Source organism: Nanorana parkeri, unplaced genomic scaffold (assembly GCF_000935625.1).
Source record: "Nanorana parkeri isolate BGI_ZX_2015 unplaced genomic scaffold, ASM93562v1 scaffold1774, whole genome shotgun sequence".
In the NCBI taxonomy this organism is placed as follows: domain Eukaryota; kingdom Metazoa; phylum Chordata; class Amphibia; order Anura; family Dicroglossidae; genus Nanorana; species Nanorana parkeri.
The window spans coordinates 69,650-96,683 of NW_017308042.1; the positions used below are offsets into that span (position 1 = coordinate 69,650).

Here is a 27,034-nt window from a genome sequence, read left to right on the forward strand (position 1 = left end):
CCCTCCACCTCCCCACTGAGACTCATGTGAGTACCTCTCCACTTTTCACTTATCTCTCCCCAGGAAACACTCCTTGAGGCAGATGCATAGACCTGGGACTGCCTGCAGATCCATTATTCCAACCTACATCCTGAGAGTCTTGTGGAACTGAACATTCCCCATCTCTGGTGGGGGTTCCCCCACCCCTTCAATTATACAGTCTGATTACCAAACAAGACCTGGATATCTTTATTAGACTGACAACCCTCAAACCCTGTGCCGATACACCTATTTGTTAGATTGCCTTGATCTCTGTAATTCAGGCCAGGATTACCTTCTCACCCACTAAGACACTGGTCTCCCTTGATATATATATATAGACACTATCTCTTGGGACCAGTGAACAGATTCTAGATGTCACTCAGAATAAAGACCACCCCTTCCTGCAACTCTGGTGTCAAACTGCTCCCACAGAAATTGTTGCATACCCACTGCCTCTGCCATTTAATTAAATGCCAGAACAGTGCAGCTAACTCTGCTTACCTGACAGACTGCTGGGGTATGTCATAGTTTACCTCTTTCATAGTACATATGCTGAGCTGTTTCTCTGGGCAGACACCTGTGATGACAGCCAAACATTGTCCATTGGCTGTACTTTAAGAGCAATAGTTTAGAGATAACCATGAATGTTGGCCCTACAATTATGGCTCTCGAACTGTAGTGACTAAACATTATTTACCCTGATAGCTAAATATCAGCTGACATGGGAATCCCTATTGGGGAGGAAGTTGGTGTTTCTAAAGAAGCTCAAGTGCATCTTTAAGTGCTCTGGAGTGTGCCAGCTTCTTTAATATTTGGTAGTCCTAGCCCTGACAGTTAAACCGTACTTTCTCACATACTCTTTGGAAGATAGCTTATTTTGTACAGAAGTAAAATTGTTTGACTATTCTATTTATCTAGATATAATGCTTGACTATTATATCAATGAGGGCCATCTCATTACTTTTTAGTGAGCAATCTATGGACTCATTATAATTTATCCAGAGGGAATTGCAGCACTGCATTAATCAGTAATTTGTTCTCTTCTTTAAAGTATGACTAAAGTAAAAAACATTTCTTTTAGATGTGAAAAGCGTGGTGAGTGGTTACAACCATTGTTATTTTTTGCTGAAAAGGGGAGATTTTCTCTTTCAAACTGTCCTGATCACCATTGTCAATGGGAAAAAGTGAGGGTAAATCCAACATTTTAAGTTGCCACGAGAGCAGGAATATAGGGGGAATCCTCCAATAGGAACACTTGTTCAGATGAAAGCTGTCTAAGTGGGGATTTCCCTGACATTGGAAAAATGTGAAGGGTATTCTCTCTCTGAGACACAGATATAAAAAAACTAACAGAGATTTTAACCCTGCCCTACGCAGAATTTAAAAAATGACTTTGGATGTCCTTAACCGCCTCCCGGAGCTTCCTGGATGTGACAGGCCACCTAAAAACAGCCTGTTAGCCCCGCCCACTGTTGGAAACCGCCAAAATAAAAAAACAGGCAGCGATGCCTGTTTACATACAAGAGGTCCGCCGGCTATAGAGCCGATGGATCGCTTGTATGAGGTGCCTGTGTGTGCGCGCCCCCCTCCGCAGCCCCCCCTCCCACTGTCCCGCTGGTCCCGGGGCTCCGCTGTGCCTGGTGCGAGCCCGGGACCAGCATGGTGGCTCTGTGACAGGCGATCAGAGGCAGATCGGTACATGATCTCCCCCGATCCCCTCACCGATGTCAGAATGTGAAAGTGATGTATAATACATCACTTCCCCATTCTGCTGTCATCCTCCAGCTTTTGAAGCTGATGAAGCAGATCTCTGCTTCATCAGGTTCTTTGGGGGGTCCTAGGTGACATTAGGGGTCTTGGAGACCCCTGATGTCTCCATAAAGAGGACCTGTCGCATCCTTTCCAAGACATAGTGTATCTTAGCCCCCATGTGATAACAATAAAGTTAAGTGGGGAAAAAATGAAAGTGGGGGAAAAATGAGTCACATGAAAAAGAATTTTAAAAATCCACAAATTTTGTTGAAAGTCCCCACCCATACATACAGGCGTGCAAACATGTGTCGGGTGCTCATACGTGCGAAAACGACGATTGCGCCCAATACGCCGCACATGTTGCATATCACCGCGATTGTCACAGTGAGAACAATTATTTTAGGGCCATTAATCACTAATAACACTAAGCTGATGAGCGGTAAAAGCTTTTAAAGTGTCGCCTATAATCGATTTTGGGTATGGTAGTTTTTTTTTTTTCAATGAATTTTTATTTATTCAAGAAACATTAATACAACGCATTGTCAAGTATAAGACACATTATACAGTTACCATATCGGAAGCATCTACATATCATATGCATTAAGATAACACACATTTAGGAGATCGGACTAAACAATTCCAAGGAACTTAGTTTGGGTATCCTGCAGGATACTGGATAACTTTTCGTTGATGAAAAACGAATTTAATCGTTGACTGACCCCGCTAAAGAGAATTTGCTGTTTTCTCCATGCCTGCGCTACGGTTTGTTTTGCAGCCACGAATGTGAAAACAGCCAATTTATGTTGGGACTTCGTGAGGTTCGGAGGTTTAAGGTGCAATAAAGCAAATCTCGAGTCTTTGTGTATATTCGTTTGGAGGACTGTGTTTAGTGGTCTGAATGTTTTGGCCCAGAATCTGTGTACGAACGGGCATGTCCACCATGTGTGCATTACGTCGCCCTTCGCCTCGCAACCTCTGAAACACTTGGCCGATTATTGGGGATGTGAATGTGCTAGTCGAGCAGGCACCATGTACCATCTCATCATGGATTTGTACGCTGACTCTGGTGAGGTGATGTTGATGGAACATGATGATGCCGAGGCCCAGATTTGTTGCCAATCTAAGTCGGGTATGGTCCCACAAGTCCTTTTCCAAAGCCACAGTGGCGTGCTGTGTAACCCCGGCTCTGACTTCTGCCAGATCTGAGCGCATTAAGGCGTTCCCCCATATAAAGATTCTATGTACATATGTGATCCAGGAGAGAACAATGGGCACCCCGATCCAGTGAGATACAGGACAATCAGTGGTAATCTGCCGTTCAAAACACATAAATGGCATAGCATCCCCCATGTAACATCCCCCCCTCCTATAACACCAAAACTGAACCCCTTGCTTACCAGTAATAAAAGTAACGGAACAACTAGGAGCTTGTACCCAAAAACTCCCTACCAATTGTCAGAGCACCCCCAGTAAGAAGTGTCCCAGTTCCAAAAGCGAAAATCAAAAAGTAACCAAAAAAGAGGGCAACCGAAGTCCGTGTGTAACTTGGTGGAGAGTGCGCTGCCTCCCATGGAACATTAGGCCTGTTACATAGGGCCAAGGCATCAGTGGTGTAACATTCCAATGGTTCTAGGAATGAAGAATCTGTGGATCTCATCCCCAGCTCAGGGGTCTCCCTATAGCATACATCAGGTAGGTAGGATGGGAAGAAACAGCAACAGTAGCCAAACAGGGCATCCCCAATATGAGTACTCCAATGTAGCTCTCATGAAAACCAAAGGCCCGGTTCACCGTATGGTATCCAGCCAATCTCCCGCCTGTACTGGGGTGTCAAAGAAATGGACCGTGCCCGAGTGCTGGATCCGCAACCTACTCGGATAATACATGCCATATTTAATTCCTTTCTGTGCCGAATCTCAACAAAAGATCTTCTTTTTTTCTGTATCTCTGCAGAGAAATCAGGGAAAAAGCGAAGTTGCGCGTTACCACAGCTCACATCAGGGCATCTACGAGCAGCAGCCATGATCTTATCCCTGTAGTTCAGGAGGCGAGCCAGAAATGGACGCGGAGGGGCCCCCGGTGGTGCCCTACCCGTGGGAACTCGGTGGGCACGTTCAACCACGAAAGTAGGGGGCAGCTCATCCAGCCCCAGGACCCTGTTAAATAAGTCCTCACCGGGTCTGCACCCTCTTCACCCTCCGGCATCCAACTATGCGCACGTTGTTCCTCCTCATGCGGTTTTTGGCATCATCAACTTTGGCAGCCAGGAGATGGACAGTGCGCTGCAGTTCAGTAAGTGTAGCAATATGTCCATGCACCGTGTCTTCCACATCTGACACCCTGGTTTCTGCGACTGTGATGCGGGTACGGATCTTATCCAGATCATGGCGGATCAGAGTGCACTCTGCCGCCAAATGATCAATTTTAGCGGTGAGGGTGACTTGGCAACCCTCGATCGCCGCCAGTATGGCCGGCGTCCCCAGTCCAGCTGGGACAGGTGTAGTTGGGTCCCCCGGCACCGAAGTCTGCGGCGAGGTAGCACTCACCCCCTCCACGCCACCTTCCTCCATGTCTAGCTGCTGTATAGGAGACGCAGGGACGGAAAGCCGGCGAGGCCAAGATGGCGTCAGCTGATCCCACGCCTGGGCCCTTCGCTTTGCGAGCGGATCTCCGAAGAGCTGCGGCCCGCCGACGAGATTTAGCGGGCATAAGTCCGGTCCCGGGTAAGTCCTGCACAGGATGGGGGACAAGTCGGGCACTGAAATCACGTCAGGCAGGAGAAATATCAGGATATTTGCGTTGGAAGCAGCGGAGCTCCACCAGGCACGTGTGGTCAGCTTCACATCGTAGCCACGCCCCCATGTGTACTTCACCTAACCGTGAGCTGATCAATGAATCAGAGCCTCCACAGTCCTGGTCAGGCACCATTAGGAAGAAAAACTCAAAGTATCAAGAAAATATGAATCAAACTGCTTGAAATTTGGATTTATTCAAGAACCTGGTAGTGAGCTGGATCCATGGCCGCTTTCTGTTGTGTGTTCTGAGAGTTTATCCAATGATGCCATAAAACCTTCAAAACTAAGAAAACACAGAAGACACTTGCAATCAAAACACCCGGATTCAGCTAAGAAACCACTTGAATATTTTCAAAGAATGCGTGAAAATATGCAAAAGCAAATAGTTGCTTTAACAAAAATGACTGTTGAAGATAACTCCTTATTAAAGGCTTCTTATCTGATAGCACTTCAGATCATAAAAAATAAAAAGCCGTATACGATTGAAGAATTAATTAAGCCTTGCATGTTACAATCCTATGAAGAGGTTTCGGGAAAGGAAGCTGTCCAGAAACTGAAGTAATTCCTATGTCCGCTAACACTGTCAAGCGCAGAATTGAAGACATGGCTGAAAATCAAGTTATAAAAATGGTCAAAAATTCACCATTTTATTCAATTCAACTTGATGAACCAACAGATGTAGGTAATAAGGCCCTTCTCCTTTATTTTGTGAGGGTTGAGTGTGAAGGAGAGTTACAGGAAGAACTACTTTGTTCGCTCTACTTGCCGGGTAGAACAACTAGCTCTGAGAATTTTGAAGCACTTAGAGAACTATGGGGTTAGGGCTTTCCCCATAGTTCTCCGAAGGGTAACGGGAGGACACAAACTAGCGTATATTCTCCTTTAATAGTTATTTCCTGGAACACGGAATTGAATGGAAAACATTTATTGGGATATGTACAGAGGGTGCCGCAAACATGACTGAACATCTTTCAGGAATTGTTGCAAAGGTGAAAAATGTTGGCCACCCAGACATTTTGTGTACACACTGGATTACACATTGTGAGCAACCTGCGGCAAAAAATGTCCCCAGAACTACACAAAGTATTATCAGATGTTATTAAAATTATAAATTAAATTTGACACAAAGCGCTCAATTCTCGAATGTTTGAGGCACTTTGTGAAGAGATGGTTTCCGAGTGTACTCGCCTTCTTTTACACGCTGAGGTGAGATGGCTGTCGAGGGGCAACATACTAACCCGACTGTTCGCCCTGCGTGAAGAAGTCAAATTATTTTTCCAGCAGCAAAATAATGCGAAATTTCAAGAACTCTTGTCCGACAATGTGTGGTTAGCCAAGCTTACATACCTGGCAGATGTGTTTTCGCTGTTAAATGAACAAAACATATCCTTGCAAGGACGTGCTCACACTACGAGGTAAAATGGATGCTTTTAAAAAGAAAATATTACTGTGGCAAATGCAGTTGGCTGAAGAAAATCTGCAAATGTTTTCAAATTTTTATGAATATATGAAAGAGAAGGATGTCAACCGGCAGGTGGTAACCATTGTTCAACAGCACTTAAAATCACTCACAGAATCTTTTGGTCGTTATTACCCAAAGAAAGAAGATCCCAGACATGGCAATATGTGGATAATAGATCCATTTGCAGCAAACACTGAAGATAGCAATTTAAGCATGAATGAAAAAGAAAGCCTCATCGATCTATTATCTGACAACAGTCTCAAAGCTAAATTCCAGTCATCTATATCAAGACCTCATTTTTGGCTCTCCATAAAAAGTGAATACCCATTGCTGAGTGAAAAAGCAATGAAAATGTTGATTCAATTCTCAACAACATATTTGTGCGAAAAGACATTTGTATCAGTCACAGCAATTAACACTCCGGTCTCGGCTTGAAATAAAAACGGCTCTCCGTCTTGCAGTAACGTCATTGGAGCCAAAAATCCATAAACTTATTTCAAACAAGTAGGAACAAATATCACAAAACAAAAAATGTGGATTGCCTCAACACTGTCCCCTTGTACTATATCTCCCCCTATAATACATTAGTTACAACAAGAGAAGGGAAAAAAGGTTTTGTGGAGAGACAGATACAACCATTGCTTTTATAAAAATGAGATCAAAATTTATTAGACATACAAAAAATTGCTTCCATGTTTATATATATATGTACACTTACAATAAAAATGAATGATAGTCAAAGATAAATAATCTAATTGCATAACTAACATAATTAACCCAATGGTCCTTAGTGTTCCATATTCAAGTGCGTAGCTGACATGATTGTCCTAGTAATCCCAACGCGTTTCACAATTATAGCTTCTTCAGGGAATCGATAATTAGTAATCATGCATAGGCAGTGCCTGAGATAAAACCAATTGTGAGGAGGATTTAGATACTTGGGTGGCTGGGAAATAGCCAACCACCACATCCCATTCTTCGTTGTGCCTGGGACCCTGGGCATCAGGGGGAGGAGTTCCTGGAAAATATCAAGCCTGAGATTGTACCGAATGGGCATATATTTATTGAATGTTTAATTTATGAGATCTCATTTTACTTTATTTATTCACAATTTTTTGTATGTCTAATAAATTTTGATCTAATTTTTATACAAGCAATGGTTGTATCTGTCTCTCCAGGAACCAATATCACACTAAAAATGTGTAATACTTAACCACCTTCTGTCCATGGCCATTTCTCTAGAGACGCCCGATCGCTTGCAGGAGCTGCGGGTGTGGTGTAAATAAAGAAGCTAAAAAAAAATCACAAATAATAATTAAAAAATAACACAAAAAATGTTTTAACCACTTCAAGACCAGGTGTTTAGACCCCCTTCCTGGCCAGGCCATTTTTCAGTATTCAGCGCTGCGATACTTTGACTGACGTTTATTCCGTCATGCAACGCTGTACTGAAATGAATTTTATACCATTTTTTGGGGACAGATAGAGCTTTCTTTTGGTGGTATTTAATCACCACTACGGGTTTTATTTTTTATTATAATTAGGAAAAATTACTGAAAATTGTTGAAAAAAAAAAACGTTTTTTGTAACATTATGTTAAGAAACATTTATTATTACCCAGTTTTTTGGTCAAATATTAAAGATCAGGTCACGTCGGTTAAATAGACACTAAACATGTCAAGCTTTAAAATTGCGCGCACCCGCGACATCGCAGAATTTTTTTTCCTTTTCACTAAACTTTATCGCTATCACATACGGGGGCTAAAATATGTGACAGGTCCTCTTTATGGAGACATCAGGGGTCTCCAAGACCCCTAATGTCACCTAGGACCCCCCAAAAGAAGCTGATGAAGCAGAGATCTGCTCCATCAGCTTCTTTGCAGCTTCTGAAGCTGGAGAGTGACACAAGAATGCGGAAGTGATGTATTATACAACACTTCCATTATAATTTTTTTATTAAATAGGTGCATTTCATATTAATAAAATGGAAGTTCTCTGATCATTATTTTACAAATGTATTTATATTTTTTTAAAAATCATATTAGTGGTCCGCGGGATTTAAAATTATGAATTTAGTGGTCTGTGAGGTCCAAAAGGTTGGTTCTAGCTCTAGGGGACCGGTCTAAGAACAAGCCGGCTTGAATGATTGGGTGAGTATAACTTTGTTGTTTTGCACCTAGGCACAAATGACCCACTGGACGGGTTATTATTTTTTTCCCCAGAGTTCCTCTCTAACCCACCTCATGCAGCTATACACTGAGTGGCCAGATTATTATGACCACCCCATCAGTACTTCGTTGGGCCACGAGCCACGTGCCAACAATCATCCCACATTCAAAGGCTGTTAAATCGCGTTGTTTACCCATATCTTCAGAAAAAAATCACTTCTACTGTCGTGGTAAACAACCTGTTTCCCTATTTATAATGGTCTGGCCCTCTAGCAACTTCAGCGCGAAATTATAGCTAATCATTATGACCACCTGACGTTTGTAGGCAAATTAGCTATAAACTGGCCACTCAGTGTACAGTGTCTAAATAAACTAGTTGATTTTAAAGATGGGGACATTATTTGCAGCGGCGATTTCAACCTTACCTTAGACCCTCTCTTAGACTCATCAGGTAAATCTACCTTGTCTGTCAACAATATTAAAACTTCAATCACTCAAAAAACATCTGTTTCATCTCTAGCTTATAACTGTGTGGAGAATTCCACACCCCAAAACCACACTGTTTAGCTCCAGGAGTGTTTATTAGTTAGTGTCACCATGTCTTAGACTAGAAAAGTTCGCCCTGGACATATGTGAAAAGTTTTGAGTTATTCTGATAAATGGTTTCAGAGTTTAAGTTGTTGGCAGAATATTGCACAATCCAAAATGGTGGCCAAACCATGTGACCAATAGCACTACAATGAGCACATGTGACAACAGAGCACAGCAAGTTGTACATCTGTAGCTTTAGCAGTTCTGGAGATGCAGGTTTCCGAAACGTTCACAAAAATCGCCGCAAAAACCAAGATGGCTGCCACATCATGTGACCTATGATCTTTATATTGCAATAAGCTCTGCAGAGCATAGAGCTGTACCATTGTGCAACGTTTTGAGTTTTTGACTTACAGTGCACTTATTACAGACATTTGAAAAAAGCGGCGGAATAATAATAAATATAGCTGCAAGCAGCAATAAAGGTGGCCAAGCAGTAGAGCCGGTTATAGCGCATGAGAAGATATTGCAGTTAGACAAAACTGCAATATCTGCTGCTGGTAAAAAGCAGGACATGATTTTATGAATTATAAAAAATCATAATGGGAGCCGACCTTGGTGAACTTTGGAACCCCATATTGTATTTGGCAGTTATGATGTTGAGTTATCATATGTTTAACAAGTTTAACATACTGTGATAGGGATATAAATGCACGTTTATGCCATTTGATGAAATGTTAAATTTGATTTACTTGTGACTGCCATATTGATTTTGGGATTGGGCCTGGTTTTACAACCATGGTAGAAGAGGTAGCCGTAAACATATGTGCAAAGTTATGAGTTATTCTGATAAATGGTTTCAGAGTTTAGGTTGTTTGCAGAGTTTTGCACAATCCAAAATGGCTGCCAAACCTTGTGGTCACATGACTTGTAATAAAAATATATGACTGCAGAGCTCAGCATATCCTTATATAGCAATTTGTATATCTGTAGCCTTGGTGGTCATGAAAAAACAGATGTTTGAAAACTGTCAGAAATAGGTTTACTTAAACCAAGATGGACAACAGAGCATGTGGCCTATGACCTTTATTTTGCTAAAGATTAAACATAACACAGTTCTCTACCATTGTGCAAAATTTGATGAGTTTTTACATAACGGTGTGGCAATAATTAGCATTTGAAAAAAAGAGCATCACAATAATATAAATATTTGTCGAATTTGACACAATTCAATATGGCCGCCGAACCATGTGGCCAATTGACTTGTAATGATCAGTTGTGAATGCAGATCATATGACTATACACAGCAATTTGTAGATCTGCAGCTTTATCAGTTTCTGAGAAATGGATGTTTGAATATGGAGCTGAATATAATCACCTAAAACAAGATGGCTGCCAGGCAATGTGACCTTTGACCTTTATGTTGCAATAGATTGGGCACAGCATACAGCTCTACCATTGGGCCAAGTTGCATCAGTGTGTGAGTAACAGTGTGCCAATTAGAGGCTTTTGAAAAAAAGGCCATAACATTAGTAACACTATCTAAACACCATTGGCTTGCAGCGGCCATTTTGATTGTGGGATTGGGCCTATTTCTACAACCGTGGTAGAAGAGGTCGCCCTGGACATATGTGCAAAGTTTTGAGTCATTCTGATAAATGGTTTCAGAGTTTAAGTTGCTGGCAGAATATTGCACAATCCAAAATGGCTCCCAAATCATGTGACCAATAGCACTTTAGTGAACACCATGTGGCAACAGAGCAAAGCATAAGCTCACATAGCAATTTGTACATATGTAGCTTTAGCGGTTCTGGAGATGCAGGTTTCTGAATATTTGCAAAAATTGTCGCAAAAACCAAGATGGCTGCCACATCATGTGACCTATGACCAGGTTGGGAGTATAGTATGGATATCAATTTAGGTTGTAAGGGTGTATGGTAGCAAATATGTTCCATTAGAGAGGGCTGAGTGGTGGGCACCCTTCCATCGAGGAGAGACACCGACCAGTGTCTGATTTGCAGATATCTAAAGAATTCTGAGGGGGGCGCATTCGAATCTGCCTTTATGGAATCCCAGCTACGCAGCTGCCCTTCTCACAATAGATTGTGGAAATATATAATATTTCAAGACGTCCACCAGGTGAACTCCATCCCTGGGGCAAAGAGTGGATTGGCTATTATTGGCAATAGTGGAAGGTGAGGTGACATTAGTTTACCCTGGTGTTTGGCGCGGTCCCATATGCGGAGGATATGGTTCATTACAGGGGTAAGGGTTTTAGGCCTCGCGGTCGGTGGAAGCCATGGGAGAGCTCTGACTGAAGTCGGGGCGCAATACACACGTTCCAGATCCACCCATATCGGTCGTAATGGGGATGAATATAAATGTGTTATAGAGGCTATTTGAGCCTCTGAGAGTCTGAGAGTAAGGTTGGGATGGAAGTGTGGGGCTGAGAGATTGTGAGAAGGAAATCATCCGCAAAAAGGTTGAGTTTGTGTTCCGTGTTTCCGACGGTCACGCCGCGTATGTTTGGGTTGTGTCTGAGTAGATGTGCCAGGGGTTCTATGGCTAGTACAAATAGAATCAGGGACAATGGGCATCCCTGCCTTGTGCCCCGGTGGATATCAAATGTTGGTGAGGAACATTGGAGGTATCTTACTGTTGCAGAGGGGTCGTTATATAGGGCGTCCAGCCATCGCATAAAGGTCGGAGGGAATCCCCATTTTCCCAGGATGTAATATAGATAGTCCCAGGATACGTTATCGAAGGCCTTTTGAATGTCCAGGGACAACAGCATACCTGGGAGTCTGGTTTGCCGCATGGCGTGTATTAATTGGATCACTTTTCACGTGTTATCTGAGGCCTGACGGTGGGGGACAAAGCCCACTTGGTCCCTGTGAATCAATGATTTTAGAAAGCAGTTTATTCTGTTGGCCAGAATTTTGGAGAGTAACTTAGTGTCTATATTTAGGAGAGAGATGGGCCTGTAATTATGTGGGTCTGTATCATCCCGTCCTGGTTTTGGGAGCATTACCACCTGAGCTGCCAAGGAGGAGGAGTGTAAGTTCCGACCCCCAGACAGATGGTTGAATAGTGCCACCAAGTGAGGAGCTAAGATGCCAGAATTTTTTTTGTAGTATAGGGCCGTAAATCCATCTGGCCTCGGGGATTTAGCAGGTTTGAGAGTTTTGATGGCCTCCAGGACTTCGGACTCTGTGATTTCAGCCTCCATCTTCTCCACCATAGAGCTAGACAGGGCATTGGGGGGAAAGTCAGCAAATAAGGAATCTGCCTTATGGGCGTCGAATTGGGGGGGAGGGCTATACAATTTGTGCAAGATGTGGGCAAATTTGGATACAATATGAGAGGGGTTCACCGTCAGTGACCCGTTAGAAAGACAAAGCTTGATAGGCTACCCGTGGTGTGCTAACATGGAGCCTGGCTTGTTCGAGCGGGCGTAAAAGGAGCTGTTTGCCCACCTGATTTGTTTCTCAGCTTTGTCGTGGAGGAGGAGGTTCAGTTCCTCTTTAAACGATGCCACCTTCCGGTGCAATGTGGTGGAGGGAGCAGTTTTCCAAGTTAGAGGCTTTCCAATTCAGAGTATAGGGACTGAATTTTACTTTCGCGATCTCTCTTTCTGCGGGATGCTAGACGTATAATCTCACTAGGGAGTGTTGCCTTGTGGGCTTCCCACAGTGAGACAGGTGAGGTCACTGATCCCCCATTCTCCGAAAAGTACTGGAGAAGGCAGCCTCGAACAAGTGTAGCAGAGTCGGCGAATGTGAGCAGCGAGTCGTTCAGGCGTCAAATGTAAGAAGTCGGGCAGGCGGATAGTGACACGCAGTCGAGGAGAAGTGGGGAGTGATCCGACCAGGGAACAGAAAGTATTTTGGCTGAGTTAATTCTAGGGAGGAAGGACTGAGAGGTGAATACGTGGTCAATGCGGGAGAAACTGTCATGAGGGTTTGAATAGAACGTAAAGTCCTTGGTAGTGGGGTTCTTTTCCCTCCAACAGTCTATTAGGGCATGTTCTGACAGGAGAGAATTAAAGAGTCCAATTTCACTATGGTTTGGGGGTAGGGATGTAGCTCTGGATCCCGATGAGCGTCTATCTAACCTGTGGTTAAGGACTAGGTTGGAGTCTCCCATCACCAACAGGGTGCCCACCTTATGCCTCTCGACCACTCCCAGGAGACGTGTGAAGAAGCAAGATTGTCTCGAGTTTGGGGCATAATAAGAGACTATTGTGATGTCCATATCCATGAGTTTGCACAGTAGTATCAGATATCTGCCCGTTAGGTCAGCTATTTCTCTAGTGCAAGTGAAGGGTGTGGTTCGGTGGAAGGCCAGGAGAACACCCCTCTTCTTTTCCCGAAACGTGGCGTGGTATACCTGCGGATAGGCTATGTGTAGGAATTTAGGTTTTGAGGTGTCAGAGAATTTGGTTTATTGTAACTCCACAATGTGTATTTTGCGGGACGCGTAGTAGCTAAAGGCTTTCCTACGCTTAGAAGGTGAATTTAGACCCTGGACATCATGGGTCAGGATCTTATAAGAAGACATCATGGTAGGGTAGGGTCTGGCCAGTTATCCTGGCGGAGGTCCAGCTGGGATAGTGTAGAGTAGGCTTGACTGGTGGACTCATGATTCCACTGCCACTGGAGCAAGGGGTATGGTGGAGGGTGAAAGTGAGGAGAGAGAAGAAAAAGAAGAAGACAAACAATAAATGTATGAACTGTGTTCAAACTTCCGTAGAAGTTTTCACGCGTAACACTCAATAGCATTACAAATGGTGGGGGCACCCAAAGCTCCCGGACACGAACTAGATAATAGATATATAAACATAACTTAATATGTAAGAGCACCGGACAGAGGCATCAACACCTTTGTTACCACAAACTGATGGGGCGGGTCACCTGGTGGAGAGGGGGAGGGAGAAGTGGGGGGGAGAGGGCTAGACAATTTAGGTTGTAAGGGTGTATGGTAGCAAATATGTTCCATTAGAGAGGGCTGAGTGGTGGGCACCCTTCCATCGAGGAGAGACACCGACCAGTGTCTGATTTGCAGATATCTAAAGAATTCTGAGGGGGGCGCATTCGAATCTGCCTTTATGGAATCCCAGCTACGCAGCTGCCCTTCTCACAATAGATTGTGGAAATATATAATATTTCAAGACGTCCACCAGGTGAACTCCATCCCTGGGGCAAAGAGTGGATTGGCTATTATTGGCAATAGTGGAAGGTGAGGTGACATTAGTTTACCCTGGTGTTTGGCGCGGTCCCATATGCGGAGGATATGGTTCATTACAGGGGTAAGGGTTTTAGGCCTCGCGGTCGGTGGAAGCCATGGGAGAGCTCTGACTGAAGTCGGGGCGCAATACACACGTTCCAGATCCACCCATATCGGTCGTAATGGGGATGAATATAAATGTGTTATAGAGGCTATTTGAGCCTCTGAGAGTCTGAGAGTAAGGTTGGGATGGAAGTGTGGGGCTGAGAGATTGTGAGAAGGAAATCATCCGCAAAAAGGTTGAGTTTGTGTTCCGTGTTTCCGACGGTCACGCCGCGTATGTTTGGGTTGTGTCTGAGTAGATGTGCCAGGGGTTCTATGGCTAGTACAAATAGAATCAGGGACAATGGGCATCCCTGCCTTGTGCCCCGGTGGATATCAAATGTTGGTGAGGAACATTGGAGGTATCTTACTGTTGCAGAGGGGTCGTTATATAGGGCGTCCAGCCATCACATAAAGGTCAGAGGGAATCCCCATTTTCCCAGGATGTAATATAGATAGTTCCAGGATACGTTATCGAAGGCCTTTTGAATGTCCAGGGACAACAGCATACCTGGGAGTCTGGTTTGCCGCATGGCGTGTATTAATTGGATCACTTTTCACGTGTTATCTGAGGCCTGACGGTGGGGGACAAAGCCCACTTGGTCCCTGTGAATCAATGATTTTAGAAAGCAGTTTATTCTGTTGGCCAGAATTTTGGAGAGTAACTTAGTGTCTATATTTAGGAGAGAGATGGGCCTGTAATTATGTGGGTCTGTATCATCCCGTCCTGGTTTTGGGAGCATTACCACCTGAGCTGCCAAGGAGGAGGAGTGTAAGTTCCGACCCCCAGACAGATGGTTGAATAGTGCCACCAAGTGAGGAGCTAAGATGCCAGAATTTTTTTTGTAGTATAGGGCCGTAAATCCATCTGGCCTCGGGGATTTAGCAGGTTTGAGAGTTTTGATGGCCTCCAGGACTTCGGACTCTGTGATTTCAGCCTCCATCTTCTCCACCATAGAGCTAGACAGGGCATTGGGGGGAAAGTCAGCAAATAAGGAATCTGCCTTATGGGCGTCGAATTGGGGGGGAGGGCTATACAATTTGTGCAAGATGTGGGCAAATTTGGATACAATATGAGAGGGGTTCACCGTCAGTGACCCGTTAGAAAGACAAAGCTTGATAGGCTTAGCCCCCCTGGGTTTGCTAACATGGAGCCTGGCTTGTTCGAGCGGGCGTAAAAGGAGCTGTTTGCCCACCTGATTTGTTTCTCAGCTTTGTCGTGGAGGAGGAGGTTCAGTTCCACTTTAAACGATGCCACCTTCCGGTGCAATGTGGTGGAGGGAGCAGTTTTCCAAGTTAGAGGCTTTCCAATTCAGAGTATAGGGACTGAATTTTACTTTCGCGATCTCTCTTTCTGCGGGATGCTAGACGTATAATCTCACTAGGGAGTGTTGCCTTGTGGGCTTCCCACAGTGAGACAGGTGAGGTCACTGATCCCCCATTCTCCGAAAAGTACTGGAGAAGGCAGCCTCGAACAAGTGTAGCAGAGTCGGCGAATGTGAGCAGCGAGTCGTTCAGGCGTCAAATGTAAGAAGTCGGGCAGGCGGATAGTGACACGCAGTCGAGGAGAAGTGGGGAGTGATCCGACCAGGGAACAGAAAGTATTTTGGCTGAGTTAATTCTAGGGAGGAAGGACTGAGAGGTGAATACGTGGTCAATGCGGGAGAAACTGTCATGAGGGTTTGAATAGAACGTAAAGTCCTTGGTAGTGGGGTTCTTTTCCCTCCAACAGTCTATTAGGGCATGTTCTGACAGGAGAGAATTAAAGAGTCCAATTTCACTATGGTTTGGGGGTAGGGATGTAGCTCTGGATCCCGATGAGCGTCTATCTAACCTGTGGTTAAGGACTAGGTTGGAGTCTCCCATCACCAACAGGGTGCCCACCTTATGCCTCTCGACCACTCCCAGGAGACGTGTGAAGAAGCAAGATTGTCTCGAGTTTGGGGCATAATAAGAGACTATTGTGATGTCCATATCCATGAGTTTGCACAGTAGTATCAGATATCTGCCCGTTAGGTCAGCTATTTCTCTAGTGCAAGTGAAGGGTGTGGTTCGGTGGAAGGCCAGGAGAACACCCCTCTTCTTTTCCCGAAACGTGGCGTGGTATACCTGCGGATAGGCTATGTGTAGGAATTTAGGTTTTGAGGTGTCAGAGAATTTGGTTTATTGTAACTCCACAATGTGTATTTTGCGGGACGCGTAGTAGCTAAAGGCTTTCCTACGCTTAGAAGGTGAATTTAGACCCTGGACATCATGGGTCAGGATCTTATAAGAAGACATCATGGTAGGGTAGGGTCTGGCCAGTTATCCTGGCGGAGGTCCAGCTGGGATAGTGTAGAGTAGGCTTGACTGGTGGACTCATGATTCCACTGCCACTGGAGCAAGGGGTATGGTGGAGGGTGAAAGTGAGGAGAGAGAAGAAAAAGAAGAAGACAAACAATAAATGTATGAACTGTGTTCAAACTTCCGTAGAAGTTTTCACGCGTAACACTCAATAGCATTACAAATGGTGGGGGCACCCAAAGCTCCCGGACACGAACTAGATAATAGATATATAAACATAACTTAATATGTAAGAGCACCGGACAGAGGCATCAACACCTTTGTTACCACAAACTGATGGGGCGGGTCACCTGGTGGAGAGGGGGAGGGAGAAGTGGGGGGGAGAGGGCTACGACTTGACCCGTGTTTTATATTTTACCAAAAAATTGGGTAATAATAAATGTATTATAGCATAATGTAAAAATAAAAACATTTTTTCATTTTAGTAATTTTTCCTTAATATAGTAAAAAATATGATTATATACCAAAAGAAAGCTCTATCTGTCCACAAAAATAGTATAAAATCTAAGGCAAATAGTACAAAGGGGGTCAGGTAACAACTTGTTGCTCGATCAGGCAACAAGTGAGCTGAAGATTTAAGACTGAGGTTCAGCATGGATTGGCAGGGAGCCAAGCACCTGGAACAGGAGGCAAAACCCGGCACCGGATCATGACACAGGGAAGTTTTACAGGTGATAAACAAAAAGCTATTTTGTGCTGTAGTTGTACCTTTATAGATGTCAGTGAGATGGAACTTGTAAATTTGTGTAGTTATGTGATAATTACTCTGCCCATTTACTAGAGTATCTACTGACCTGTTATTCAGCATATGTTTTGCCATTTTTTTAAAAATATGACTGGTGTGCTCTCTGCACTGTGGGATGAGGTCATCAAGTTTTGTCTGGGGATTGCAAGTGTTCTTGTGTAAGCCTGCGAGAGAGGCACATGGACAGAGACAGAGAACAATTGATGTCTATTTACAGATCACAGATTGTAAGTTACTGCAGTATCCCTTCACTGAGACATGCTATAAGGCCGTTTTAATGTCCCCGTTTTTCAGAATACCTTAAGTGTGATATTTCACTGGATATTACTTATTCAATATATGGACTTTCAAATACTATACCGTGTAAATTCCTGTTATTTCTGGCTGATAGATTTCTCAATTGGGATTACTCTTGGTATCCACAAGCCCCAATTGAGTGGAAGCACTAGTGCTTACTAGAGATTATATCCTGTTTTCACAGGTATAGAGAAGGCTCTGTTCTTTAATACCACACATGTGGCGCCACAACCCACCAGTAGCCTGCAGAGAATGTAAAAATAGGGCTACATTTGGAGGCACTGCTGAGATTATATTGGATCAGGACATACTAGACAATACTCAAAAACTACCATGTCACTGTTATCTACAGAAGCTTTGAGGCCGTGGGCCCAAGAACAGGGACTGCCATCTAAAAGGACATTTGCTATATTGTGTGTACCTATCACTGTGAGCACCCATAGACTGCAAGACGGGCTAAAAGCTCATGAAACCTTGCAGTATGCAATTCTTGTGAATAAAAGAGAAGATGATGAGAATTACTGTTATGTCCAGATATACAGCACAACATGGCTCTCTGCTGTCTTCTTGTGTTCCCTTGCCACTGTATCCCTCTCTATCCTGTACTGCTGTGTATGTGTGTACAGGCCTTCCCTGTCTGCCTTGCATCCAGAGCCCTGGTGCTGCATCAGTTCCTGAGTCTGTGCGGGGGCATTACAGGGCCACAACCTGGAAGATGTCCATCAGCCAATCATCCTCACCATTAGAGGCGCCCTTGAAAGACCCGGCTCTTCTTAGATTCGGTGCCTCTAGTGCACTCCAGCTTGCTACTCTAAACCTGCACCACAAAACCCGGAGCTCTTGTGCACCAGTCCCCCGGTTCCCAGACCGTGACATCACCATCACAAAACAGACATTCTATGCCGAGTATGGCAGGCTTGTAAGGCCAACTAGCGTTCACTGGACTATAAGATGCATTCAGAAGCACATTACAGATGCACAGGGGCACAAGAGCTGAGTGCTAAGTGAGATGCTGCATTGTGTAAGCTGTCCAGTCTGGCACCTCTGCATTCCTTCCATTGATAGGAAACAGACGAGGCTTGTACAGAAAAACATGAGGGAGGAGAGGAAGAAGCTGTATTATCTTGAGCATATGCAGCCCAGCTACTTTGCAACCCATCTTTTTGACAAAACAAATATGGGGCAAGTACAGAGAGACAGCACAGGCATGGGGGTAGAAGAGGAGGCTGCATTGTCCAAACTGTGTAGCCCAGCTTTTGTACATTCCTTACAAAGACAGCAGGGGAGTGCTTGCACACAAGGACAGTACAAAAGTCAGGGAGAGGAAGCCTAGCAACAGAGGAGCTCTGCCGCTACCATTAGAATATAGATAATTTTCTTCTGATCTAAAACAAAAAATGAGATTTCATTGGGTCATGTGTGCTGCTTGTAATTCAAGCAGTGTCACAGCGCTGGAATGTTAACATGGCCTGCTGTTTTTTTGCAGCAGCTATAATGTCAACCTGTGAGTCCAGGGGAAGTAAATGGGGTGTTTGCTCCCCATCAATGCATACACACATGCCATGCAAATGTTTATACTCCAAGAGTATACATAGTTGCATAGTTACATAGTATTTGAGGTTGAATAAAGACATTAGTCCATCAAGTCCAACACCTATTAGGATCTCATTCTAGGAGTACCTGCACCCCTGTATATTGCAGTCCCTTAAGAAATCGTCCAAACGTTTCTTGAACAATTCCACATTCTTTGCTGAAATCACCGCCTGTGGCAGTGAGTTCCAGACCCTAACTGATCTTACTGTGAAGAACCCCCTTCACCCCTTGTGCTGGAATTTATTTTCCACCAATTTTAGGTGGTGGCCTCTAGTTTTTGTAATGGAGTTAATTTTAAACAGTTTATCGCTAATGTTGCTAACACCATTGAACATTTTGTACATGGAGATCATATCCCCAAGCTGATTACACTAGCTCAGTCTGAAAAGGTGCCATTTACAGATACCCTCTGGACACGTTCCCGTAGCCAGTTCTCTATCCAAGTACACACCACCTCATCTATGCCCATAGCCCTCAGCTTGTGTAGCAAGCGTTTGTGTGGGACCGTATCAAAAGCCTTTGAGAAATCCAGATATACCATATCTACCAACTTACCTCCGTCCATATCTCTACTTACCCCCTCATAAAAAATTAGCAGCAGCTTATCAAAGTTGGCCCTTCTGAAGTTTAGGGTTCTAGTCCTTCCAGTACACTTCCCTTTTCTGTGTTCAATATTAAAAGTAATCACATTGTGATCACTATTACCCAATGACTCCCCAATTACAATATCCTCGATTAACTCTGCATTATTAGTGACAATTAGATCTAAGATAGCATTTTTTCTGGTAGGAGTCTCCACCATCTGGTCCTTGAAATTGTCACTCAACATGTTTAGAAATCGCCCCGCCTTTGCCGAACCCGAAGTTCTATTGGCCCAATTGATGTCTGGGTAATTGAAGTATGTAAGCATTGTTCTGGGCATTTGTGTATGCTGTGCCTTTATGTAAAGGACTCATTGGAAAATGTAGAAGTAGTGGGGCAGGCTATATCAGTAGGAAATGGGATTGGGTACCATGTGGATTCATCCTCCCAGCTCTTCCAAGTACTGTACAGGATTTTTGCAGTCGGTGTGATGATGTCACAGGGTATAAGAGCTATATGTCATTAGAGGGACAAGGTAAGAAAGGAATAAACACTGTGTGATGGAGGTGCAATGCTAACAACCTTTAAAAAGTTTCACAGTACAATAATACAAAATCTTAATACACAAACCTTACCATTTTTACAAAGTCTCTAATGCTGTGATGCAGCAAAACTGATTTCTACATATGTATCATTAAGAGTTGTTTAGTAATGGAGAACACAAAGAACTTACTGTGGGGAGGATTCGTATCTTACAGGTTACTGGCTTGGAAATTCCATTTACCAACATTTTCAGTATCTGTAGAAAAATTAACAAACATCACCTAAACTGATTTACAGATCACTTAAATGTTTACAACATTTTATCAGAAAAGTTACATATTTTAACCTTCATACCATGCATTGTACTCCAATGAAAAAAAGAAAACCCATATAAATAAATTAACCTAAATAATGTATGCATATGCAAAAGTGCTGTTCATAATGAATTGTGAGCAATAATATAGGACTTCTGTCTAATCTGTAAAATCATTTTCTTGGATTAAATTACAGGACACAGGATGAATGTCTTAGGACATGGGTTATATGCTGCCGCCTTCTGGTGACTGAACACTGGTAAACAAAGCTGTAAGGGCAGCCTTAATAATAACAACCCCTCCCACTCCCAGCAAAGCTAAGCTTTGTAGCAAGCAATAAGGAGTGAATCACAGGAAAACACTGGGGAGGGATATGTGTCCTGTAATGTACTCCAAGAAAAGGATTTTAAAGGTAAGACATGTCTAAAGTGGAGCACTATCTTTTAGACCATAAGCTCAATTCATTGTATAATCCATCTGGCGATAGTGGAACCAGAGACCCTCAGGAATGGCAAAGAGTGAATCTGATTATCTAAAGGAAGCTATAGCTGAGAGGTAAAACTGCACAGCACATACCAATGCCAGACAGTGGAGAGAAATTTCCATAGAATGTTCCTGAGAAGAATATTAAGAGGGGATAACAATGTCCTTGTTAAGGTGGAAGAAAGAAACCACCTTCAGAAAAAAAGGAGGCCTTATGCACCTCAACATAGATTTATCCTAGGAAGGGTTCATTACAATATAAAGTCGCTAACTCACTTTGCAGAGGTGATGGCAGCGAGGAAGGCAACTTTGCAAGTGAGGGTAGATAGGGGAATGTACCTGCTAGGCTCAAAAGGTGGTCTCTGAAGGTCTAACAGCACCAGGTTGATATCCTAAAGTGTCATAGGGGAGCATACAGGGGGAGCAATGTAAGTGAAACATACACACAATTATACTTGAAAAATCATGTGCTGATAAATCTCAAAACAAAACTCCACAAAAAAACTTAGCAGCCAAAACTTAGATGTGAACAACATACTGATACAAATTAACATGAAACAGTGACAGTGTAGCGCTCAATAAAAGTTGCATAGTTGTTAAGGTTGAATAAAGACAGGTCCATCAAGTTCAAACTACAGCATGTGGTTGAGTTACTAAGATTACTTGTATCTCTGTATATCTTGCTCTCCGAGTAAAGTATCTAGACAGGTCTGAAATGATTCCATACAGTCAGCTGACACCACTGTCTGTGGAAGTGAGTTCCACAATTTTTCAGCTCTCACAGTAAAGAATCCCCATTGATGTTTATGATTAAACCTTTTTTTGTTCTATTTTTAGATGGTGGCCTCTTGACTTCTTGAGTAAACTAACACTGAACAGTTCATTACTGATTATCCCATCACCATTAAACAATGTGTACATTAATATAATGTCTCCTCTTTTCAAGCGTGAACAAGTTTAATGCATGCAGTCTTTCCATATAGTATAGGTCCTCTAATCCCTTTATTAGCTTTGTCGCCCTTCTCCGGACTCTCTCCAGCATAAGAACATCCTTTCTGTGGCTTGGTGACCAAAACTGAACTGAATACTCAAGATGTGGCTGAACCAGTGTTTTGTAAATGGGCAGAATTACTTCAAAATAAATTTTCGAAAGTCTGAAGCCCTTACTGTTTCCATACCTGATACCCTCTTAAGGTTAATTCAACCTAACTTGTCCTTCCGTTGGGCAACACAAGCCATTAATTATTTGGGTAAAGATATCACTCCTAAACCTGACCACCTCTTCTTTTTTTTTTGTTATCATATAATTTTTTATTGAAAATGTGTCATTTAAACAAAAAACACAAACAATAAAAAAATAAAATAATTACAACAAATAAACCACAAGGACAAAGAATATGGCCAAAACACATATGCATGAAATCAGATATAAATAAATTTGCATAGAAGTTAACATCACACAACCCACAGCACGGAATTATCATACAAAAATCAGTGTATTAGTAACAATGCACAAACAGACCGCTGCAGCCAGCACCAGCAGGGAGAAGAGACACTTCACAGAACACTTCCCGCCCGCCACGCTGTCACATTTCCGTCCGGAGAGGTCAGAGCGGAGAGGAAGCCTCTGTTTGGTTGTTTGGTAGAAAGGTATTCTGGGGGAGGGGCTATGCGGGTCAATGGTCGAAGCTCTTGAAACAAATTTAAAGGGCCAGTATCTGCTCTATGCATCGGGGCATTTTCAGGAGTACAAGTACTCCTGAAAATGCCCTGTATCGGCCCCGATACTGGTACTAGTATCGGTATCAGGACATCCCTAGTATAAAGTTTAAAATACTTTCCCACATCTCATCTGAAACAGGACCAATATCTTGTGTCCATTTATCTCCAATATGTACTGCAGGTTGTGAAATAAACTGTTTTAGCAGGTGGGAATACAGAAAGGAAATAATTCCTTTCATTAACAACGAGGTAAGGAAAGCATTCAAAACTGGAGTTTGGAGTGTTCATTATTCCAAAGTGGAGAATATCTAGTGCACCCTGAAATGTGCAAGTTACGCTGAACTGTATCCCACAACTTAACAAATAATTTAACTGTGGCCAAGTGGGAAAATGTCTTAGTATACTGATTTAGTTCCAAAGCATGTAAAGGATTGAAACCATGAAACCAATAGGCCAAAGAACGGTATGATTGTCGATGGAGCCTCTCATGTTCCCAACCTGAAAGGTGCTGTAGCTGGGAGACTAGATAATAAAGCCAGGGGTTAGGAAGGGCTACTACCCCCATATCTTTTAGTCTCTGTAATATAGCCTGCCTCAATTTCCAAATTAGATCTCTAAAAATACTATTCATTTGTTAGAAACATTTTTGACTGGTGAGTTGTGGGGAATATACAACAGCTGCGGGATCCACACCATTTTAATGGTTAACTCTTCCCGCAACTGAGAGGGGCAGCTTAAGCCAACTGCCAAGCTGAAGTTTAAACCTTCCCAATAGAGGAATCAGATTAGTAGATGAATATAAATCGAGGCGGGGAGAGATTTGAATAGCCAAATTTGTGATGTTAAAAAAAATCTGTAGATGAGACACATCTTGAGCCAAGGGAGCAGGTAGAAGATCAATGAGTAAAAGACTGGATTTCCCAGTTAACCTTTAAACCTGAACATTTGACAAATTTGGATAGGTGAAGCATCACCCATTGCTTATTGAGTAGCTTGTATCAGCTAAAAAGAGGAGAGTGTCGTCTGCATATAGAGCATTTTTTTCATCTACTAAACCCTGTTTAAAGACAACAATATCAGGAGATGACCTAATCAGGGTGGCCAATGGCTGGATGGCAAGTGCAAATAAAAGTGGAGACAATGATCAGCCCTGTCTAGTTCGCTGTTGAAGTAGGAATTTTGAAAAGGAGTCATTCATTTTTACCATTGCAGAAGGGGTGCAATACAATAGGCAGATCCATCTATAAAACTGAGGTCCTAAACCAAAAATAGACAGAACCGCCCAGAGATAGCAACACTCAATGCTGTCAAAGGCCTTTGATATGTCTAAGGCCAATAAAGATCTGTTGCCTGTGTTATTAATGTGTATTTGCATGTTCATGTAGACTCTACGAATATTAACAGCTGTGGACTTTTTTGGAAGAAAGCCTGATTGATCTGGGTGAATAATGGATGAGAATTTAGATAACCTGTTTGCTAAAATCTTAGCCAGTATTTTAATATCATTGTTAAGAATGATATTAAAATATGTATTGGTCTACACGATTCAAGGAGAAGATCTTTATGTTTTTTGGGCAGAACAATGATGGTAGCTTCATACAGAGATCATGGAAGATACCCCAGTGATAAAGTATCATTAAATGTCTGGAGAAGAGTGGGAAGTGCAGACTGTTTGTATTCCTTGTAAAACTCAATGGAGAGGCCATCTGGGCCAGGGGTCTTTCCATTTGGAAAAATACTAATGTTTTTTTTCTAATTCTTCTTGAGTGATTGGGGCTTCAAGTTCAATACTATCTAAATCAGACAAAACAGGCATTGAGACCAAAGACAGATAGTCCTTGAGTTCACTGTCTGAATAGTTGGCTCTGGATGAATATGATGATTCATAAAAATGAGAAAATGTCTTTAGGATTTGCTGTTTATCAGAATGAATGCAACCAGAACAATCTTTAAGAGCTATTTCAGCCAATAACCGACCATTTGAATCCCCCTCAGCCCAAAATGCTTGTTTGACAAAAAATGACTTGAGGTACTTTTGACTACACTGTAAAAAATGTCTGTCAAATTAAGTGAAATCACAACATCAGAATTTTGTAAACTTAAAAACAATACATTGATGTTTACTTTACAGAAATATTTTGTAAATAATAAAAATACAATTGTAAAAAACAGAACTAAGTACAACTGTTTATTTTACATTAAAATATGTTAAAATAATCATATTTTTGAGTAGAATTTACAGATAACACAGTAGTTTAAATGCAAGAAAACTGTAATACAAAATGCTACACAATACAGTTAAAACTACAAGCTGACAGTGCTAAAAATAGGATTTTTGTACTCACCGTAAAATCCTTTTCTCTTCGTTCATTGAAGGACACAGGGCAACAGATCGTAGATCCTGAATGGTAGGGGTATATCGCCACCTGCAGGAGTAGGACGCTAGGCACATAAGAAGACAAGCCAGCCTAAAGGGCGGCCCCTGCTGGTGGCCCAATCCCTCACTTGCTGACAAGTCTCCAGTAAGTAACAAACAGTTAGGAGTGTACACCCCATAAAATAGGGCTGGACCTGTGTCCTTCAATGAACGAAGAGAAAATTATTTTACGGTGATTACAAAAATCCTATTTTCTCTCCCGTTCATTGAAGGACACAGGGCAACAGATCGTAGATCCTGAATGGTAGGGATGTCACCAAGCAGTAACACACTGAGGGATGGGCAACAACAAACAAAACACCCAAAAGACCCCTCAAAGCGCCGCCTGCAACACTTTGCGCCCCAAACCAGCATCCGCCGATTCTAACACGTCCACCTTGTAAAACTTAACAAAGGTGTGAACAGAAGACCAAGTAGCGGCCTTACAAACCTGAGAAACCGAGGCCCCATGGCGAAAGGCCCAGGAAGCCCCCACAGCCCTAGTAGAATGGGCAGTGACAGGGAAGGGAGGCTCACGCCCCTTAACGGCGTACGCCTGAATAACCATATTGCGAAGCCACCTAGATATGGTAGCCGCCGATGCGGCCCGACCCTTACGAGGGCCCTCCGTGAGCACGAACAAGGATTCTGTCTCACGAAAGGAAGAGCGCGAACCACATCCAAACAGTGGAGCGCACGTTCCTTCCTATGAATGTCACAACACAAGCGGATAGCTGGGGACTGGACCTCAACTGCGGAACAATTCAGGAGTAGGCTTTAATGGGATTGGATCAGTCAGACGGCTCCCTAATACACTCAGTGCGATGGGGAGCCGTTCCACATCATGTTTCCCAGCCTATCCCTACCGTAGATTAGTTTTAGTGGAGCGGGGGTGTGATGGGACTGTAGTTGTACCCGTACTGTAGTATAAGACTTAGCTAAGGACAGTACCACAGCACAATCCAGGTTTTAACAGCTGCAGGCAACCTCCCTCTAATATGATCAAGTGCAGTAGGTTTAACAGAGTCAGGCAGCACTTCAGAGGAATGACAATTTCAGTTGATAGTACCAGCAGCCAATACTCCAGCAGTTTAACTCAATGCAGGCATTTTATCAACAAGAGGCAGTACTTAAGCAGTATGGTAAAAAGGTGTATGCACAAGTAATCCCCTCTAGGGATAAAGCCCTAATACTTGCAGTTACTGTTGCAGCGATACAGCTCAGTGGCTAAGGTTGGATCCCTGGTGAGGCTGAGAGGTAGATGCAGCAAATGGATCTGTCCGAGTGTACTGTACTGAAGAGTGGGGGAGGGGACAAGGCAGGGGATGGCAAGGGCAAAGCCCTCTTCCTCTTCCGCGGGGAGCTGGGGAGGAGGTCGACGAACTTCCGTACATCGATCCCCTCCCCGTTCTATGGGACCGGGAGCGATGCAGATTGCATCACTTCCGGTCCCTGGGCTGTCAGTTCTGGGCTCCTGCAGCCCAGCTATAAGCAGTGCAGCAGGGGGCTGAACTGACTGCAGGAGAGAGGGGGACTATTTTTTTCCTTTTTCTGCTGCTGCGGATGAATACTGTGAACTGTAGCAGCTGATCAGTAAGTTGTAGTTCTGGCTCTGACTCACAGGGGGCGGATTGATATCATCTGTCTGCTCAGCTGACCAATGAGAAGCTCTGAGCTTTTGGTGCTATTTTCAAGTTCTGACTGGAACAGAGAGGAGCTGCCTGGTGGGGAGCTGGCAGAGGAGAACAAGATTACAGCAGCCTGGGACAGCCATGTGAGAGCTGAGGCCTTACACTCTGTCTGCTGGCAGTGTGCACACAGGTAAAGCTGCACAGTCACCCTTTTCCCCCAGCAGATCTTTCAAGAAGGTGTGTGTGTGGAGGGGTATTATTGTGTGTGTGTGTAGGGGGGGAATATTATTGTGTGTATAAGTGAGGTA

General features: G+C 43.4%; 1 protein-coding gene across 1 annotated transcript in view; it reads right to left on the reverse strand.

Moving 5' to 3' along the window:
- LOC108799633 (tRNA-dihydrouridine(20) synthase [NAD(P)+]-like) overlaps positions 1-27,034 on the reverse strand; it is a 259,781-nt gene that overhangs the window by 41,148 nt on the left and 191,599 nt on the right. The window contains exon 6 of the mRNA XM_018571523.1: positions 20,351-20,416. Within this exon, the coding sequence (XP_018427025.1) occupies positions 20,351-20,416 (66 nt within the window). The remainder of the gene's footprint in view (positions 1-20,350; positions 20,417-27,034) is intronic.